This window comes from Antrostomus carolinensis, unplaced genomic scaffold (assembly GCF_000700745.2).
Source record: "Antrostomus carolinensis isolate BGI_N321 unplaced genomic scaffold, ASM70074v2 scaffold32179, whole genome shotgun sequence".
Lineage (NCBI taxonomy): Eukaryota > Metazoa > Chordata > Aves > Caprimulgiformes > Caprimulgidae > Antrostomus > Antrostomus carolinensis.
Window position 1 is genome coordinate 13,285 of NW_010341153.1, and position 21,606 is coordinate 34,890.

Sequence of the window (21,606 nt, forward strand, 5' to 3'; positions counted from 1 at the left end):
GAACACTGCTCCTGGTAGGAGGCACCACACAAGTCTAAGCAGGGAAATGTGGCCAAGATGCAAAGGCAGCAAACCCCATCAGGGACCAAGGGAGCACTGACCAGCACCCTTCTGTCCCTGTCCCCTCCACTTTTCACCCCATGGTGCACAACCCCCATAGCAGACGGTACCTTTTCTCCTGTGAGCGTGACCATGTCTAACGGACCGTACATAAACCTTCCAGTTAAGGTCTGGGGTCCATCTTCATTCGCGATGGTGTCGTTTATCCTGTGGTTGGCTGTGACGTTCTGCACAAGGCAAGAGGGAAAGGAGGAAAAAAAAATTTAAAAAGGCAAGAAAAAAGTTTGCAGTGACAGACATCCTCGCAGAGGAACACCAGCTACAACTGGACAAACTGGAGCGTGGGTTTCTCTGCACCACTCCCCCTCTCCACTCCACCCACAGCTCTCAGCTTTAGAAAAGAATTTGACCTGTGGTAGAGGCGAGACTGTGCCCTGCACTGACGGGCTGGATTTGAGGGTACAGGGCTGAAGAGCCAATTTAAACAGCAGTTTTACGTGCAATTCTGATACCACCTGATATTAACCCTCACACTCTGGATTTAAGAGGCAATACAAACAGCTGCCAGAGAAATTTGCTGACATTGTTTCAGCTCTAGCAGAGAATTGCTCTCTTTTGGGAATTGGAGACGTTTCCTGGGAGCAAAGGGCATCTACCCAGCAGAGAACTTGCATTGCTGGACTTTGAAAGACATTTGGTCCCTTTCCCTCACCCAAAGCCAAGGCTTTCCGTGTTCTCCATAGACTCCAGGCCAAGAGGAGACCTTGCTGGGACAGATCCCTCAGGCCACCCTTTCACAACTACACAGGTAGGATATCATCACTAATACATACAAGCAGTGCAACGTGATCCTGTCTCTGCCACGGACAGACACAGCCATGCCCACACTGGCCACCTCCTGTGCTGTCCCTGCAGCCCAAATCCAAACCCCCCTATGTGACAGCAAGACAGCCCCAAAAACACCCTTACCCGGAGCTTCACATGCGTCCTCTTGCGGAGCCACTTCTCGCGGGGCTTCGAGGGGGTGAAGACAGACACCTCCTTCCCATCCAGCTCCAAAACACTCGAGTTCTCGTGCCTCATCACCTGCGGGAGGACAGATCCCATCGAGACATCAGCCACTAGCACAGTGACCCCTCCTCCTGCCCACGCTGTTCTGCATCCCCAGAGCCAGCGCTGAGTAAGGGCAATCTCAGAGGCAGCCCAGGTTTCCCCACCGGGTGTTTGGTTTGCCAGCTTGCAGGTGTTACAGGCTGCTCCCTTAATTCCAAGGAGAAGTGGTCTCTTCTGACCTAGCAAAGCCTGCAGCCAGCGCTGACTGAAGCCTGGCTGGGACACAGGTTCTTTAGATTGTCAGGAGGTACAAAACTCACTCAAACACAGCAGGACAAGCTCTGCACTCAGATTTCTGCCTTTCCTCCAGGCATTCATCAGTCCCTTCCCATGGTCTGTGAGGGACCAGTCTCCTCCTTTGAACACACATCTGCCGTTCTCATAACAGATCCAGAACCAGCTGCACTGACCAACTTCACACTGACAGATGCCATTCCTTCAGCTCAATTCTTATTTCTATTTAAACACATTTTGGACTGCTCTTGCACCATGGTTTTTGCTCCTCTCACTGATTTGACCCCAGCAGAGGCAGGCAGGAGTCTGGCTTGGCCATGTGTGAGGCAGAGCCCAGGGGGTCTGTCCATCCTGACCTCATCTCCGAGGTTGACAGAGCTCAAAGACTTCCTGCTGGTGGGATGTCACCACACCAGTGCAAGGATCAGAGAGGGGGCAAGGTGATGCCCATCAGCCATCCTTTGGGAGCAATTCCTGCCTGTCATCAGGGCATGGGCAGGGATGGAGAAGCAGGAACCTAGAGACAGGAGGGTTAGATCCTATCTAGATTGCTCTTAAGCTCTAGAAGGGAAAAGGAAGAGTAACACCCAAAGGTGAGGGGACATCTCAAAGACTGCTGTAAGACTGGGAGGTGACCCTGCACAGAGAACTCTAAAATCAGTAGTCCTTAGTGACCAAATCCTACCAAAAAATTAAGATGTCTCTTAAACATGGGCTCTTTTACAAGGTCTTGAACATATTTTGTGCGGTCAGCAGCTCTCCAGCTGGCATGGGCGGTAGTGGTCTGACACAGGCCACTTTGCTTTACAGAGCTGAAACTGTTTTTCTTCCAGGGAAATGGAAAAAGGACCCCAGGGAGGATGAGCTTGCTGGGGAGGGAGTACATGGAAATCCAAGGTAAACAAGTTTCACTGAAAATTATTTAAACCAGGAATCTATTTTGAGTCCTATTTGGGTTTGTTTTAATGAGATTTAATCTTTGGAGGCTAAAACTATTCAACAGCTTTTACATTTTGTCCAGAGATGACTTTCAAAGGCGATTAGAAACAAATCCTTATTAGGGGAAGACGTGGCGTGGCGCTCTGGAAAGGACAGCAGGAAAACAGGGGATGAGAAAAACCCTGGTCTCAAGGCAGAGACGAGTGAGTGGAGACAGGGACGGGGAAGGGGGGGTGCCAGACGAGCGACACAGCCACCGTCAGGCTTTGAATGGATGGAGCGGTACCTCAAGCCACAAGATCTGAAGCACCATGCTGTGTTACAGACCCAGGTCTGGGCTGAATCTCGAGTAATTGGCTATTTCTTGAGTGAAGCATTTTGTGTACCAGACTGTCGTGACTGTTCCCACTCATGCACAATTACAGGTCTCTCTCTCCGGCCCCGTTAGGCTGAGTTTAACGCAAGGCTGGGGTTTCACAGCAGCTGATCCAACAAGGTGCGTGCAAGCACAGAGATGTCTTGCTGGGCTAGATACAGTCCGGGGAGAAAGGGTCTCACTGGATTATCGCTACTGCTCAGCTGCCACCAGCACTGACATCTCTCTTGTTTATGGTTCCCACGCTATTTGGAAGATAGCACTGAAAGAAAGTTTGCCAACAGAGTAATAAATAATTGAGAGCTGCAGTCGAGGAGGCTGGAAGAGAGTGGGGACGGCTTAACAGCTGAGCTAACACAGAGCAAACCCAAGCGCCCAAGTGGGCAACACAATCCCCAGAGTTGCTTTTAGTTTTGTTTTTGGTTTTTTTTTCCCCGAATTCCATGTTCTAAGCACCCTTCCTTAGAGTGGTTTATACTTTGTAAGGCAAATAACTCCCTCTCATCCCCAAGGAACTGAACGAAAAGTATTTCTTTTAGGAAAAACACATTTTAAACAGGAAATTTAAATCTCAGGCCAAATGTGGGTTGATAGAGCCTGAGGTGTCAGACTCCAGAAACCAGCAATCCTCATTTAACCAGTCCCAGCTGAACTGCTTTGTACTGGAGGACCAAGGACTAACTCTCAATGCAGTGACGATGGTCTGAGTTCCTAGAGAAGATCACAACAACTTAGAAAGCCAAAATGGAGAAGTGAACTCTGCCTACCAACTCATATCAAATTCACACAAAACTTCTCCTTTGGTTTTATTGTATTTGGTGCTATTTTTATTTGTACATTGAGAAGTTTCCTTTAAATTTCAGACTTGAAATCCCAACTCACACACATAGAGAAGAGCTCACTTCAAGGAACAAGTACCACTGACTTTTGCCACTGAGATCTGATAGGGAACAGCCCTGGGCTCAACACCACAGCTCCTTGGTGAGCCCATGTGAAACCTGCTCTGATGATAAAACCCAGACTCAAACTAACCAGGCATGACAGCACACTTCCATGAAGTCTGCAGCTCTGCTAACAACACAGGTGAGGAACAGAAAGAAAGGGAAGAAGAAGACGGATCTGCAGCAGCAAAGGGTATTTTTTCACCTCTACACATCAACAAGAGTTATGGAAGGTGCAGTGGAAAAACAAAAAGGCCAAAATATTCTTCAGCAGAAAGAGGATGCAAGGGAGATCAGGAGAGGGAAGATGACTGTACCTGTCTCAGCAACATCTGTGGACTCCCAATAGCTCGCGTGGAAGAGGTGCGGCAAGGCGACCGTTGGGAAAGCCGTCAGAGCATCGGGACAGTAGAGAGCATAGTCGATCCTTTTGGTTCCCCACCACTTGGCAGCAACTAGAAGCAAAAGACTCATTGAAAGCAGGTTCACACGCACGCGTGGTCTCCATCACAGACTCTGGCTCCTCACTCCAGGTATACCAGGAGGTTGCTCCCTGGCTAAGAGGGAACAACCGACCCAAGGCTCAGCGTGTGCTGAGACGAAGGGAGGAACACACAGGGGCACCACCACTTCAGCTCTCCTTTATTTAAGCAAATAGAAGGCACTAGAGGACAGGTGTTAATTGGCTGTTAGTCCAGTCCCCAGGGAAGGGGTCAAAGGCTCACGTGCAATGAGCCTGGGAATCCACGTGCCAAAACAAGACAGAAATGCATCTCTCTGGAGCTGCTGGAGGAAAGGGATGTGTGCTCTGCTCACTGCAGTACATGCCCAGGCCACCCCTGGCCCCATAACCAACTCCTTTAGCTTTCACCAAGGAATGAAATACTCTTTAATATCCAAATATTTGCCATACTGAACAGGATCTGAATAATGGGAAGCCCTTGTGAGATGCTAAAAGGCACCACAAGGCAGGGTGCTATAGCATATGCTGATGGGACTGGCAGTTCCCAACAAGTCCTGGTTGCCCTCCTGGGCTACCACATTGTAGTCAACCAAGACGTCCAGCCCAGCCTCCCCAAGAGCACGGCTTCTGCAGCAGCCAACAAGAAAATTGTCCAGGGGCACTGGGATTCCATTGCACGTGGTACTGAAAAATACACTGGGACTTGGGTGGGCAAGATTACAGACAATGCAGAAGAGTTTCTCCCCCAGGGAGCCAGCAATTTGCACACAAGTGACCAACTGCCACCATTCACCCACAGGACACCGCCACATTTCGATGCTGTCCTGAACTCTGCCCATGCACACACCCTTCCTGACTCCCTAGCAATGAGCACGTCTCAGCCCAAAGGCACAGACCTCAAAGGTGTGGGCTGCTTTCCCAGCAGTGAGGAGTCCTCAACCCCCCAGTGCTCTGCCCTGGAAAAGCAGCAATGGAAAGAGAAGATGGATCAGATCAAGAGAGCAACAGGAGGAGCTGCGTTTGCATGCAGGTTGCAAGCTGGAGCTTTGACAAGGGCTTTCTCAAGCTTGGTTTTTCTTGGTGACAATGTTCCCTTTTTATGGACTTCCAGGAAAGCTGCCAGGTACAAGGTACGATCCAAAAAACTGCTCTTGTTAAGGGAAATCTAGCTGGTGACAAGCACAGATGCTGAACTGAAAAAATGGACCCACCAGCTCCTTCCAGAGACCTGCACAAAGCTCCCACCACAGGTTATGGCATCAGCACATCCCCATGGCCCAGCCCTGGCTGTGCCAAATGCCCAGGCCACCCTTGTCCTCACGGCCCTTGCTTGTCTGAAGAGTCAGGGGAAAGAGGAGGAAGAGGGTGTTGGTGGATCAACATGGCTTTTCCAGAGCACACAGGCACCTCCTTGCAGCCATTTCTGACTCCCTGTCTTCTGAATTGGCAGCTACTGGTCATGTCCTGACTTTTAATTTCTCATGCAAGTCCCCAGCTTGGATAATTTCAGGTTCTTTGTAGAAAGCAGACAGTATTTACTCTTCCATGCTCAAAAGACAGTGGTGGAGGCAGAAGCGTTGTCCCCACAGCTCTGCCCAGAAGAACTCCTGCTCTTGCCAAGTTGTTAGCCGTGTTATGATCGATCTTTGGAGCAAAGTGACAGAAATACTTGTTAAAATGCAATCAGAAATTGCAAGTGCCTCAGTGAAAGCGCATAGATGTGTTGTGACTATCAAATGAGAAAGGAGGTTGACCGGAGTGGATGTCTCCAGAATACCTGTCTTGATGTCCAGGTCGGGTATCCGAAGAGCACAGTCCACAGCCTGACTCCGTGGCCCTTTGAACTTTCTTCCCTTCGAAGGGATTTCATGTTTATGCTGCCTACATCTCTTGGACGAGGTTTGGGTAGGGGATTTGTGAGGGAGGGCGAGTTGGGACAGAAGGCTAAACCCTCTACAATGATTAAGGTGATGTTTGGTTTCTAAAAGGAAAAATAAAATAAAAAAGAAGCAGAGATCACTCTTATTATTATGGTGCACACGCCACAGGCAACAACGGCTTCATCCTCCAGAAATTCACAGTGCAAGAGAAGCTGCACCTTAGGGAGAGCTCCTGGTGGGAGCCACGGTTCTGTGGTGTCCCCCTGGATTTCCTCCGCTCTCCCTGCGGAGCACGGATCACATCTGACCCTCAATGTCATGGCTTCACAGAACCACCGCACTGCTGAGGTCAAGAGCAAGAGCTGCAAAGCCAGAGCCAGGGCTGAGGACAGGCGGGTGCTCGGAAGGCAAAGGAAGGGGCTGTGACCGCCCCTGGGACAGGCTGGACGTGGGGTCAGGGTGGGAACACGGCCCGTGCTGGGACTGGACTCTTCCTCTCCAATCTCAGAAACAGGTTTTGATGGCTGTGAAGTTCATTGAGGAGTAAATCACACAAACCAGAAGCTAAATTGGGGAGAGCACAGGGAAAGCAAAGAGAGGTAAGTGTTGTGTGAGCCCGATGCTGCCTTCAGCTCGCAGAGGCAGGATCCCACCGTTCCATCACGCGTGACCCCGGCATAAACACTTCATAACCAACAATCACCACCCCCGGCTTCCCATCCTGGCTGGCTGTGGGTGTAAAACCAGCACAAAACAAACACCTTCTCCCCCAGGAGCCTTCTTCCCAAGCAGATTAATATTTAGCAAGCGCTTGGCAAGATGTCTGACCAGGACAAATATAAGAACGCACACGGGGTGTCAGCTCTTGGATGTGCTTTGGGAAAGAAAACCTCGTTTGTCAGAGCACAGGGAGTTCATTTCTGCTGCTGAGTGTTGCCTCAAACAGGGCAAGAAGTTACAGCAGCCCCTGATCAGTGCCCACAGACCTTCAGCAACTAACACTTGCCTCAGGGAGCGTTAACAACCTCAGCAATTAATTATGAAGTGAGTTGTTCATAGCCCTGCAGTCTAACCTGCCAGGAATGGAGTATCTCTGAATTTTTGCCATCTTCTGGGACAAGAGTTTGAGCTAAAGGTTTTTTTTGTTTTGTTTTATATTTGTTTGGTTTTCAGCCTTTTCCAGTCTGAGTTATTAGAGGTCCCTGAGGACACAGACTGTGAATCTCACACCTCGGCTGAAACGAAGAAGGGGCTGAACCAGCAATTAACAAAGGCTGTTGTTCTCCACTGCATTAGCTGGGAAGTTATAAAGGTCTTGGGGAAAAATAAATAAAAAATCCCTTTTATTCCACATTTAGCTCCAGAATACAGGTCATAACTGGCTGACTCTGAGCTGCCCTGCAGGCTACGGAAGAGCAGAATTTCTAATGCAAAGCAATAAATAACCCAAACCTGTTCTTCATCCCCGTTTCTGTGGACCACATTGAAGTGATCTGCATCAAGCCACATGCCACATCCTGCATTATCAATCTGGCAGTGCTGATCCCTACTAGTTCTGCACGACTTTCATCAACAGCAGCACAGAAAAATCCCTTTGGATTAACCCTCACCACACACAGCAGTCAAATGGTGCTTCCAATTATCAATTATTATTATATATTTTTGAACAACTTATCACCAGCACAGACCAACATGCATAACACAGTGCACTATAATCAAATATATCATCTGTTCCTCCAGTGGGTAGGATAACACGTGGGACTGACTACGACAAAACCAAGTGAAGGCAGAATAATTCAATTTGTTTTTGTTATTAATAGAAAGTATAATCCCAGCCAGACAGAAGCTGCGTGGCTCTGGCCCAGTGCATGGTGCTGAGAGAGCGGTGCGGCAGCGAGCGGTAGTCTCGGAGGGGGTGAAACACTTACTGTTGGCTATGTTGGAAGCAGTGTAACTGTCTGCCATTCCTGAGACCTGGCTGGCAATGCTGATCTCACTGGCTCTCCGGAAGCCCCTGAACTGAGGGGCTGAAATGGGGGTGGACAGGGACGCGTTTTCCATGAAGACGGCACCATGAGACTGAACAACATCTGCTACAAAGTTGAAACAGGGAAATCAAAATATTAGACCAACAGACAGAGGCTGGGCAAGATGAACTCGAGCGGAGGAAGGAGGCAAACAAGGCTGGTAGGTGCAAAAACCTTTCAGAACTGATTGGAATGAAAAAAAAAAACCATTTCATCAGAGCTCTGGTTTGAAAAGAAAGCAAACAGCACAGCAGGCAGAGACATGTGGCTGGAGGAGCAGTCTTTGATTGAGAGAAGCCAAATAAATAGCTCAAAAACCACATCCAAAACCCCAAAGAAAAACCCAGGCAGACTTAATTCAAGCAGCAACAACAGAAGCATGTGTCATACACACAGATGTGAATATACGTAACTTTATACATTCACATCAAGACAAAATAACCAAGGTAAGGAGAACAACAAAAAACAACATTAGAAAGGGGCTATTTGTTTTCTTGAAACATTTAGACTTCAGTGAACATCTCCAAGATAGAAATATTAACAGGTGGGGGGGGGGGAAAAAAAAATCAAGAAAACATTTTCATGCCTGGTAGGGACTAAATTTGAACTTGTGTTTTATTGCTAATGGATACAGCCAACACTTGGTGCTGAGCACTTACATCTCCAAGCGGTGTTGGTGGATCAGGGAGCACTCAGTCTCTGTGAAAACAGAGCTTCTTTGGTACAATGTGCAAATCTGGATTTTTACATCCCAACCTGAGGTTTATCAAGTGTGGCCTAACCCTTTAGTACATAAATACAGAAAAGGAGGATTTAAAGTCATGCTCACATGGACCTTGTACAGGTATTGGAGGGAAATGGACTTAACGTGTTCAGGACTGGCAAACCAAGAGATGCTGAAAGTTGTGACAAAATCTCTGCATTTCCATTTTCTCCCCTCTGTGGATGCTACGAGGTCGAATTAAGTGTCTGTGGGACACCCCGAGATCCTGCACTGCAGAGGGTTTGTAATGCCAACAGCAGGCAGCACTGGTATGACACTAACATGCAAAAGCAAAGCTACTGACTATAACTTTAACGTTGCCCATCTCTGCTGTACCTGAGAAGCAGCATCTGAACTTCATCCCCAGGTATCAGACAGGGCACAGGTTTGTGCCCAGCCAGGCAGCAGATGCCATGGGGAACGCAAGTACGTTACTCCCACGCACCAACATCCTCTGCCTCTTTCAGCCAGTTTAGATATCCTTGGATTTCATCCCAGTATGTGGCATTGTTTTGGCAACTGGTTTATTTTAATATCGATCTTTTTTGCTTGGGGCTACTGATTTGCTTCCTCCAATCTCTCAGTTTGCAGCAGCAGTGTCCGTGCCCACACAAATCCTGCTGCAGCAGAGGGAAAGGGAGGGTACGAAGCAGAAAATGTGTAGCTAAGTGTTGGTAAAAGAGTTCTGTTCTCTGCAGGGAAAATCAGGCCACAAGCTGCTCTATGTAAAAGCTTCGTGGACTGCAAGATCTGAGCCCTAGCAGGAGCCTGACCTGAAGATGAGCTGCACACACTGCCCACGTTGTGCCTGAAAGGCCATTACCAGCATCACTTTCTCAGCACTTTCCTCCTCTCTTCACCTTGCCTTGAGCTGCTGGCTCTCAAGGCTGCCACCAGTATCCATAGCCCAGCCTGCCCCACCGGGCCAGCACGGCTTTCTTACTGCAGAAAGCACCAGCACGAGCTACAGGAGACAATTCAAGTGGAGGCAGTACTCGGAGAACACGAGCCAAGCCAGGAGCTGTGTTCAACCCTACAAAGGTCTCCAGAGTAAAGGGTCTCATTCCCCTTTGGGGGGACATAGGACAACCCTCTCATCTCTCCCCTGGTTACTCCTTCCTCTCCTTTCCTTTGTTTATACAGACTGTGAGATCCTTCTGCAGTTATGCCCTCGTGTCACGTCCAATGGGTGCCCCAACACAGCTGTAACACAGATGAGGACCATCAGAACTTGGTCTGATGCAAGGAGAGGTTTGGCTTCAGCTGCACTAGGAGAAATGCCAGGTTCAGATTTAACTAACCCCCACCAGCAAACCCTGGACAACTTCTTCTCCCTTAAATATAAAAGGTCTGTGGTTTGAATTAGGAAGCAGCTGGAAGACACACTGAAGAGTGTTACAGCAATGCCACACAGGAGAAAAGGCTGGGCCAAATGTGGTGCTGCCTGGGTTGATCATGGCTCTGGCTCCTTCAGTGTGTCTTCACTTAGCTCTGCCTGAATTTTACCTCCTTTTTCAAGAGCCCAGAAAATGGATAAAGGAAGAAACAGTGGTATTTTGGGCTTGCTCTTTTTAGCCAGTCTTGCTTTCCTGGGCCTGATTGGGGAATTTTTGAATACAATGAGTTTGAAGCAGAAAACCAACCTCAAAACTCCTTCTGGCACCATCCTAGAAACACCACAGGAGTAATTTTCACTCCTATAAAAATTAAACTGTTGTAAACAGTCCAGACAAGGTGACACAAGAAGCAAAATCACTTTTTTTTTTGCCTACCTACGGATCCTAAATACTCATTTCAGTGTTGTGCCTTTTCATTTATGGACTCGTTTGTCAATGTTCTTACTAATTGTTTCCCCACTAAGTGAACGGCACTGGGCCATCCTCCTAATATACTGCTGGCACTGTGGTAAGTCCTTGGGGTATCTGGATGGCAGATTTCAATATGTGTTATTTGCAGGCTGAGCTGTGGCACTGAAGCAGGAAATACTGAAAGCAATCAGAAAGTTCAATAAAAATAAATAATAAATAAATAAATAGAAAATAGAAAAGCCAGCCAGCTGCTCAGCACAGGCCAGACTCTGCTTCACTGAAGTCACTGGTCAGCGCTGGGCACTCTGTAGTCACTACCCTGAAGATCAAGAGCAACACACATTTCTGTGGTCCCCAAGTTTAAATGATTCTGGAAACTTCCCACAGGCCAGTGGCTGAACTGGGATTCAGCACTTTGCTACAGTCAAGCCAAGCACTGCTTGGTCACACTGTGCTCTTGACACACAAGGTAAAGAGCAGAGAAGCTTCTAAAAGCTCTGTCCTGACAGCAGGAAACGGATGATAGCTAAATGGCATTTCATTAGTGACCTCCAAAGTGATTAATTAACAGTGCCAGATCCTTTCTCTCTGCTTTGTAACAGAACATCACAGCACAGGCAACATGGCAACTGCGTACCGAAAAATCATCTACATCTTCAAAAGACAAAAGGAGAGACCCTCTGGAATAGTCAGCAATGTTGCCATCCTGTATGACCACATAAAGTACTGGACTGCTCATAAACAGCCAGGATCAGCTTCTTAAAGACAACAAGGCAGCAAAACCAAGCTCTCAATGCAAAACACTGCAACAGGGATTAGAATGGGTAAATAAAGACACACGGGGAAGAAAAAGCTAAACCAAAGTCAAGTCTCGTTAAAATCACAGACGTAGCACCAGCCACAACCAGAATCAATGAGGCCATGCAGCATTTATGATGGAAAATAAAGCAAAACAAATGCATCAAACTTTGCTTTTAAGGCCGAAGTCAAGAAATCAATTTTAAAAAGCCAACACGTATAGCCACCTTGGGGTCTGAAAGCCTCAGTCACTGTATTCAGCACAGCCACAGGGAGTGTCTGAACATGAAATAATGAAATGGACAAAATCTGGTCTGACACAGACATTAATTAGACTTGTGGCCACGGTGAAGCATGGCTGACTGCTGGGGAGACACACGCTGTGGACAACCAGCCCGCTCCCAGGGGATCCTGCTCACGGTGTACACCGCGCGAGCAGGGCCACCCAGGGACTTGGTCTTTCTGTGCCAAAGTCTCTTTCCAGCAGCACAACTACCACAGATGGAAAAAAAATAAGTACGTGGCAGTAGTCTCCCCTTCCAGCATCAGCACTGGAACAGGACAGTTTGTAATCCCACCTTGTTCTTTGCACAGAGGGTCTCCCAGACTGGGTACACCCCAGCACAGTCCCAAGTTATTTCACATGGCACAGCCTGAGACACAGCATGAAGATTTCAACTCCAAGAGGCAACAATACGATCTCCAAAAAGCACCCCAAGTACCCAACACCATAGACAATACAAAAGTGTAGATTACACACACTCAGCAAAACCAGCACTTTTATTGGACACATCTTGCCAATTCAGTACAGGAACAGGGATACTTGTTTCCATGAAGTTGTCCTGGTGCTGGAGAGCACCCAGAGGGCTACTTTCCATAAGGAGGATGGGATTGTTCTGGATTGTCTCAACTAGAAGCAGATGGAAAAAAAAAACAAAACAAAGAAAAAAACAAAACAGAAAGACAAAGAACAACAGATGTGCGGCCACAAAGTGTTAACATACAAACAATTACAACTGAGCACTTCAACTATGAGTCTTCAATGAAAGGACAACCTTCAAATAGAGTAAAAGAAACAAAACATGGGTGACTTTCCAAATAGACTCACATCAGAGAGATTAACTGGTGGCAGAGGAGAGCATAACGATGGCATTTCAACAACAAAAGAAAAGGGAGTCCTCTTAACCAGCTTCTCCAATGAGCCAAATCCATAAATACCCAGCAGATCCAGAGAAAGCTTTTTACTACAGGGGAAAAAAGTGTACGCTCTAAGGGGAGATTTACTTGAATCAGACTCACAGCCTACACAGTGCAAAGCACAGGAGTAAGCAAGGATGTGGATTCGATTTCACTCTGCAAGTTGGTTGCAATGAAACAGGGACCCAACATTTAGTAGAGATGGGAAAATGGAGAAAAAAAAAAAGTCTAAGAGGCTTTCAGAATCATGGACTTTAAGTAAGCTCACTATCTACACAAGGAAATATGCACAAGCAGTGTTAAAGAGGATTGTGTACATAACTAATTATAACTGAACACCTGAATTTTACGTGATCACCAAATCATATAGCTTAATTATAGCAGCAATTAGCTTTTCTGGAGTGCCCTACAGTGAACACTGACTTGGGCAGCAGCTTTGCAAATCACGGTTAGAACAGTTCTTCTGGGTAATGTGTAAATCACAACACTAAAATTTTGGCTCTAATGGAAAGGAATAGCCTGTTACTTTACAACAAGCAAATGAAGAGGCTTTGTCTTACACAAGAAGAGAATTTAAAGCTGCTTTTTAGTCAGTTTTATTCAGCATGACAGCATAGCATCTCCTAAAATAACAAGGCTCAAACCTGGAGAGGGTTTTGAAATCACTCTACCCTTCTCATAGTTGAGGTAATTGCTGTTCAACTCCTCTCCATTACATAGCAAGTGTCTCTCTAAACAGTCAACTCAAGGGTCCAGGGAGGCACAGCAAACTGAAAACATCCCTGCTGTTCTACACAATGGTAACTAGAACACAAGTTGCTCAGTGTCAAAGGGACTTTTTACCTCTGGGTTCAGTGAGAACAGGGAATTTGAAATTTATTTAAAATCAAATTGTTTTTCAAGTTGCTATAGATTCCCCGAGCTGTTGTAACTGGACTGGGTACAAATGTAATTGTAGGTGGATCCATTTTTAAGAAGTGTTGCAGAAAGATCTTTGCTAAATTTGACAAGTGAGTGGGGCCAGTGGAAAGTATTTTATTCACTTTCTTAAACATGGGTTTTAGTTCATGCTCATTTAACAAATCAGACCTCCAGATTCAGCAATTACAATACAATCTTTAAAGATACCGATACATAAGACCGCTGCTTTGTATTTTCAATATAAAAGTGATGCAGAGTACCACCAGAATTACTCAGCTCTACACACAAATTCCTCTTCATTTAGTCCTGAATATTTCAAATATTAGACAAATGGAAAGCTATCAGGGCGTTGGGGAAAAAAAAAACAAACCAACAACCAAATTCCAATCTTTCTAGCTGGTGGCTTTGATGCTCTACTCTGGTTTGCCAGCGTGACTTCTTACGTGCTGTAAGTCTAGTTTTATAGTAGCAACTCTTGGCTGCAGAGTTGGCTTTAAGAAGCCATTGACTAACAACCTTTAACAAGGGAAAAATTATGGTGCAATTTTTCTTCCTGCCCCAAAGCTCTGACCCTGCAGGGAACCAAAGCTTTCGGTGAAGCAAAAAGGTCAAATTCAGTTCTGCACAGTGGTGAGCTTCCCTGATTGCTCCTTGCAATGACAGCCTGCACTGAAATGGCAACAGACCATGAGAGTCCAGGCACAGAAGTGAGGTGAAGATGGTAGGAAATATAATTTATTTTATTCGATCAACTGCAAGAGCACTGATGTAATGGGAGCTGAGGCAGGGCATGACCAGGACACAGTTGTTTCAAAGCAACCTGGTGAGACAAAAGGGCATGCACACAGCCGTTCTGGACTTTGTTACTGCTGCAATTGGGGCAGAGCAAGTGAAGAGGCCACTGATGGCAGAGGAATCCTGGGAAAATCCTAGGAAAACAAAGTGTCTCACCGCCAAGGTGGCAAGGGTGAGGCACTGCCACCAACCCACCAATCTGCAGCAGCTTGTCCCATGAAAAACACAGGTTGCAACCAAGTAAATCATCTCATGATCTCACTGTTGACTCTGCTCCTTCTAGTCTTCACTGGGTCTCCAGAGATCAGAGTCCTAAACTCAGCCACGTTAATTATGTTTCATTCAGTCTCAACCACAAGCACCAGGCTGGGTATAAGACAGGAACCTCCACAGAGAGGTCACCACATCATGACTCTCAGCAGTTGATGGCCTTTGTGTGACAAGCGAAGGGCATATGGGTCACAAGGCACTGATTTTGTTGGAAGAAAACTACTTTTCTGGTATATTGGGAATAAAGCTAATGTTACAGGGCCAATTCTCTTTCTTGTCATTCCCAATTGCTTGGATAATTTCATGTAAAGTGTGGATACAACCCTTTAAACAGCTAATATGCATCCAAAGTTACTTACCCAGAACAGCAGAATTGCCATCACCCAGTGGGAACCTCTGATACCGAGGAATATTAAAAGGGGGCAAAAGGTAGAACTTCCTCTCCAGAAGAGGCTCGAGGCGTGAAGCAGATGGGTCTGCAGGGTGGAACAGGTTATAGACCTGCTGACAAGCTGGTCTGAGCTGAAAGACTAAAAAGATGGAGAAAAAAAAACCCCTTCAAGTATCAAAAGGTTATTTGTTAGAATGTTGTAAATGTTTGTCTGTAAAAAGGACAACTCTCGGGTTAAAAAAAGTGCTAAGGATTTATCATCTCCCTCATCTTCCAGGTCAGTCAATTGAAACAATTTATTACAATATTTATAGGCTTAAGAATTGCCCAGTATTTTTAATGTTTGGAAGTACATTGCAAATCAATTGTATAATCAGTACTGGCCAGAGCACACAGTGATCTTCTTCCTTACGGTGCAATAAATATTATATATAAATGTTTGGTTTTTACCAGTTTTCTCATCAGATTACTGGATTTGTAGCAGGAGGTGCTTACACCATCCACTAAGTGAGCTCAGCGGTTTACATCGGGACTTACTATCAAGAGCTGGAATGACAGTTTTTCGCAGTGCAAGAACCAGACCCAAAGGAGAACCAAAGAGGAAGAAGTCAGTGATCTCAAATTCAAATTTTCCAATATTTCCTCCATCCAACATAGTAGAGCTACTAGATCGCCTGGATCCTGGGTCATTTCTCAGCACACCAGAATGTAAACTGGGACAAGAACAGAAAATAAAGTCAAAATTTTACTCACGCTGTTTTTTCATCATTGAAGACCAGGTAAGTGATTGACAGTGAATATAATTTCTATCTCTTTAGTGAAGGAACCGTGTCAATCAACCCACCGTGCCCCAGCACTGTAGTTTTACCAGCCAGTAAAATGTTCCTCCCCCCACAAATAATTACCCCATTATATTGGCATAATTTAGATTGTACAAATCCAAGCTTCAAGTGGGTTCATTTACACACTTCTATCTCCTCAAAATGGTTTTACTTTGAGGAGTCAATATCTTGGTTGATGCTAGCAGGATAGTCATTTGCAAGATAAAATAACCAGCTAGCAGGATAGTCATTTGCAAGATAAAATAACCAGCAAGCCAAAATGACTAGGAGAGCAGGGAAAAAAGCAGGTTTACAGCTATTCACTCCATTACACACATTACTGCTATACTTTCTGGTTGTCAACATTTGAGTTCCTTCCATCACCTTATTCTCAAATGTTACGGAAAGCTCTGCTTACCCGTTTCTTCTTCGTGGAAGTAGTTGGGCAAATGTTATAGGATTGAAAAGGAAAAAGAAAAATAAAATGGGAGAGGAGAGAGAAAAAGAAAGATCAAAATCTGCAAGAGGGTTTCTACTATCTTTGTGCACCAAGTTTGCACCACAGCTTCCATGCACGTGTATGGCATTCACTGGGAATGGGAATTTGGGGTAATTAACTCAGCAACCATATGGTAAATTGTGTTTATTGTGTACCCAGGACTATCCCACTTCTCTTTTGCCCATGAGTCCACATCTGTCAAATTATTACCAAACTACTTCGCAACTCCAGCCCAACAACTCCAGGTAACCGTACTTAAAAAGAATGATATAAACAACAAATAGCTTCCCCCTCCTCTTTCAAATGTCAAATCTCTCTGTAAAATTGAACCTGTGTGCAGTGCAGGCTGGGCAATACAAAGGGTTAACACTGAAATTTAATGTCACATATCCCTTGGATACTGAAGAAGAAGCAGCATGAACTCTTAGCTGAAAATCCCAGGAATCCACCCCCACGTTAGGAAGAAGAGCTTCTTTGCAGTCTGGATCTGGGATTAGACAGAGAAGTGACAGATGTGTAACACTAATAACCTGGTTCACAAAAGGGTTTCTGTGATTCTTCAGTCACCACCCAAAAGCAATAAGCCGCAATTTCTTTTGCTCTCCAGCTTCTACAGATTCAGATGGCAGCCTTGCCGGGTTACTGTCGTTATAATTAGAAGCAGAGAGCTGAAGACAGAGTACCAGCAGTGACTTATCAGGGTGTTTGCAAACACTTTTAAAAAGCATATGAACAGGTTCTATAAAATATGTAGGATAAATGAATACCACAATAGTTGGGTTGGATAAAAGGTTTACTGGTCTGCAGTTGGGGGTGACACAAATGTAACAGTTTCTTGCCAGCTCTGTGGCCCCAGGTCAAAATCCCAGGTGACCACCAGCACTTGCATTTCCCCCACATGCAATAGCACTTGCTCATCAAGGCCACTTCTGAGTGCAGTGCTCTGCCTGCCCGGCTGGGCAGTGATGTCCCAGCACCGCTGCGCTCATGGAAATAGGGCTGCACGCTCCCCACCTCTCATGGAAATAGGGCTGCACGCTCCCCACCTCTCATGGAAATAGGGCTGCACGCTCCCCACCTCTCATGGAAATAGGGCTGCACACTCCCCACCTCTCATGGAAATAGGGCTGCACGGCTCCCCACCTCTCATGGAAATAGGGCTGCACACTCCCCACCTTCTGTAGCACTGCAGGAGTTGTTCACACACACTCCTCCTCTGAGACAGCCATTCAACAAACCAGCAGCTGCAAATACTCACACATTGGAGAAGAAAAATGGGTTTCACTTGGACTTTGTTTTTCTGCTTTGGCAAATAATGTGTCACCCCAGAGACAGCATCTCTGCTGACCATCGCTCCCAAAGGACGCTAAAAAACCTCCTCATGCTGCACTGTCATGTATTCTCTAAAGGTGCCCGCACACACAGTGCTATTCTCCTGGTTACCAACCACAGGGAAATAACAAGCTTACTTATGTCAGACACACATATCACAGAAAGTCAAAACAGTGATGTCAAAAGTGAGAGGAACAGGAGGTTACAGCAGTGACAGCTAAAATGAGCATGTTCCCATTCCTGTGATGTGAACGAGCTTCCCTGAGATCACGCTGCCAAGACGCACAACGCTGGAACACATTTGAAAACAAGCCACCTTCAGTGAAGCTACAATTATTTCAGCTGACAAGACTGCCACGCGTTAAGTTTGCTGTGCGTAAGGAATACAAAGTTATTTAGAACACGTTCGGTTTTGCCGGTGACAGGACAACAGCAACGTGACTCAAACAAAGGCACAAAAGGAAGGACTGTCCCGATGGCAGATGTGTTATGGCAGGAGAGGTGCAAGGGGGTTTTTGGTGGATTCCTCCCATCTCCCCACAGCATCTCTTCATAGGGAAGGGAACAAGAGCACTCATACTGCTAAGCAATCTGCACAGCTTCTCTCTTTTTACTGGGAACTCAACAGTCTTTTTAGCAATCAAAGAAATGAGAGCCAAGGGGAACTCTGAATCTGTCATGCTCCAAGCAACCCACAGTGCCCTGTTCTCCCTTTAAAAAGCAGCAGATGTACTGTGCGCATTAATTAAACAAGAGCTTATGGATTTCAGAAGCAAATCAACTAATTTACAATAATACAAGTACAGCACAGCCAGAAATAATGTAGTTGTGCAGAAGGACTGAATTTAAAAATAAATGTGTGATTGTAATCTCCAGATGCTGCTCTGGCTTGCTGGGCATTATCCCAGGGAAGCGGGTAGGTCTGATACATGAATAAAAATGAGTGTCTTTGGCACAGGCTGAACTCTGCGATCGGCACAGACTGAAAGCCCCCGTATGCCAGGCTGCCCGTCCCCTGTGCCCATTAGGACAACTTCTGCCAGTCTCCTGCATGAAGCCGTGTCACATCAGGGCTTGGTTTTCCTATGGGAAAATCATTACTTAGTGACAGAAAGACCGAAGGAGCATTCTGCTGATGGCTGTGCTGCTCTGTAAGCAGGTCCAGGAACGGGTCTGGGAGCGACCCTCTGCTGTCACGCAGGAGGGGACAAGGTGAATCACTGCACCCCAGCCTCCCCTGCACCAGGGAGCGAAGGGGGAGAGGTGTGGAGACAGCTTGTACAGCAGCTTCAACCTGCCCCTATTCCTGAGGGAAGCCTGCTCTTGAGCTGTGGGAAGAGACTCATTTTTGACCCAAGGTCTAAAAGTACATTTAAAAACATATAAAACTCTAAAAGAAGTAAAAATGCACCAATCCATCAGCGTACAGAACACAGACAGCCTTTGCCAGGGACTTTGAATTGGGAGTGAGCATAATCCTTTGGAGGTGGAGCAGGAAGGACCAGGACAAAGCTATTTGAAATGACAAACCGTGCAATCCATTACCTATGTCAGGAAGAGCACTTACTCTAAACTAGATGTAAAACTGCAGTGAGATGCCAGCCTGCTTTCCTTAGCTGAGTCTGTGCCCCCGAGGTCAAGAACAAGGAGGAGAAAGAGCACATTTTTGCACGACTCATATTTTCTCCTGTAATACAGGAAACTGTTTTGATAAAGTAAGAACAAGAGACTGATTGCCTTTTATTAACCCGCTGGAAATAGCCGAGAAGCTTATTGTGGTTTTTGTAAATGCAGCTTTATTTCTGAATATAGTATCTCTGTGCACCAACAACATTCACTTTGACACTTTCTCTCTGCTATGAATCTTTTACAAAAGGGCCTCTGACATGGCAGGACAACACGAGTCCCTGTGCTGGAGGAACAACTGCAAGTAGTGAAGGAGGGACTGAAGTGCAGGACAAGCTGTTAGCTGAGCACAGGGCAAAGGAAACAGCCTTGGACACAGCTGCAATGCAGATAATGGTGTTTGCTGGTGGGGGAACATTGCTCCCCAGTACCTCGCACCTGGGGAAAGAGGGATTAAGAGGATGTTGCAGTTCCTCCAGGAGGAAAAGGTCTGGGCTGTACAGTTCCACAGGCTGAAGAAGATGATTCAGTCAGAAAAAGTCTCTGGGCTTACAGAAGTAATCCCTGAACGATCAGTGGTGATGGAAATGCTACTATGAAAGTTCCATCAATTACATTAACAGGTAAGTTTCTGAAAGTCCATTTGAAGAAGTTTAGGAATGTGATACTGGGGGTTTTGATAGTGACAAATGTAAAACATGACTTTGCTGCAAGAGAGCAGCCCTGGCAGGGGACAGGATACAATCTCCTCTCCCTGCTCCACACAGGGGACAGCTGCTTTGCTAAATAGTCAGACAGAACAAACCTCACGTGCAGCTGAAGGTTGCTCCATGAACCAGCCAACCAGCCAGGGTTCAGGATGTCTCATCCAGAGCATCCTGCCACCATGACAGCAGAAACCTGCTCCTTCGACAGGAAAGGGCACCGCAATTCAATCTCACGCTTGAACTAGGCCAAAATTAAAGGATACTCGGTTCACTCTCACCTTTCCCAAGAACAGGCCAGCCAATTCAAAATCAGCTTCCAGAGATGCTTTGAAATTAATACAACACTGGGTTCCCAGTTCTGCTTCACCATCTTTCCTCACATTATTTCTATATTTGCTTTATAACCTCCATCCTGTAATTGCAGCACAGCAAAAAAGCAGTTCCCTGACTGCCTTGGCTGTCAAACGACGGGATGAAGGGCTTCTTGCCTTTGTAATACAGATGCAATAGAGCAGCTGGATTCTCTTGCTGCCACTGAGCAGAAGTGCTGTTAATTTTTTTTTGCATATACCACACACTGAAATCTATACCCCTCTAATCTAAATTAAACACTTTCCTCCACCTTGCTTATCACAGGATGACAAAGCAACATTCAGTTTCCACAGATGCACCAGTCTCAGCTCCAGAATATTGCTGGTTCTGTTCCTTCAAAATCTTACCTTGAAAGAAAGGCTTGATGCTGCTTTATCGTGTCCAGCTCATAGGTTGATGAATCACTCCTTTTTCGTGGCAGCTGCTTCTTTGGATCTTCTCCGTTGCTACGGGGAATATCAATGTTGCTCCTGCTGAGGTGTCTGCTGGCTTCCAGATTAGAGCCGCTGGAACAATAGCTGTTGTTCACCGTTATTCCAGGAGACAGGAGGTCAGTATCCTGGGGTTTGAAATATGCAGATTTAGCACTCTTGATAGCTGAATCAGGAATACACCCATGTTATAACCTTCTCCTTCCATCCTCCTTTCCCCATTTACCCCAAGATCGAGCTGAGGGCAATACAGTATCTCAGACCAAACCACTTCCTAAGGGTGAAGCTTCACACCAGAGGGTCAAGCATCCCTGTTCAGAGCAAATGCATCCAAATTGAGACACGTTTGCCATTGATAAGGAAAAAAGTCTTTGTTGCTTCATGAAGAGACCCTTAATAAAAATAGAGGCCATAGAGGTGCTGTGGCCAGCAAACCCATTCCCAGTAGACACTGGGAGCCAGCATTACCTGGACACTCACAACGCTTCCTCGTCGACTGCTGTTCTGGCTCTCGGACACAGTCTGATTGCTGTAGCATAAGGCATCAAATCCCAGGATTCCTCCAACACAGTCCCCTACCAAACAGACCTGAAAAAGGCAACAGGAGTAGGGAAGGAGATAAAAAAAGCCCCTTGACTTCAGTTCAGAGATGACAGTTAAACAGAGTGCTGGATTGTACCTGGGAAAGCTGAAATAACAGGATGCCCAGTTCTTTCAGCAGTAAAACCGTTCTGTCAATGAACTTCCATTCATACCCTGCAGACTCTCGTTAGCTCACATAGCTAATGTGTTCTGCCTGCCCCCACCAGCTGACTGGAGTGAAGCGAAAGCAACACAGGGCA

The 21,606-nt window shown here is 46.2% G+C and overlaps 1 protein-coding gene across 1 annotated transcript in view; it reads right to left on the minus strand.

The window, feature by feature from the left end:
• PITPNM2 (phosphatidylinositol transfer protein membrane associated 2) overlaps positions 1–21,606 on the minus strand; it is a 65,225-nt gene that overhangs the window by 3,725 nt on the left and 39,894 nt on the right. The window contains exons 11-20 of the mRNA XM_029087081.1: positions 21,233–21,352; positions 20,681–20,892; positions 15,514–15,689; positions 14,945–15,115; positions 12,163–12,312; positions 7,935–8,099; positions 5,904–6,107; positions 3,990–4,118; positions 1,030–1,166; positions 171–287 (exon numbers count right to left, since the gene is read on the minus strand). Of these exons, the coding sequence (XP_028942914.1) occupies positions 171–287; positions 1,030–1,166; positions 3,990–4,118; positions 5,904–6,107; positions 7,935–8,099; positions 12,163–12,312; positions 14,945–15,115; positions 15,514–15,689; positions 20,681–20,892; positions 21,233–21,352 (1,581 nt within the window). The remainder of the gene's footprint in view (positions 1–170; positions 288–1,029; positions 1,167–3,989; positions 4,119–5,903; positions 6,108–7,934; positions 8,100–12,162; positions 12,313–14,944; positions 15,116–15,513; positions 15,690–20,680; positions 20,893–21,232; positions 21,353–21,606) is intronic.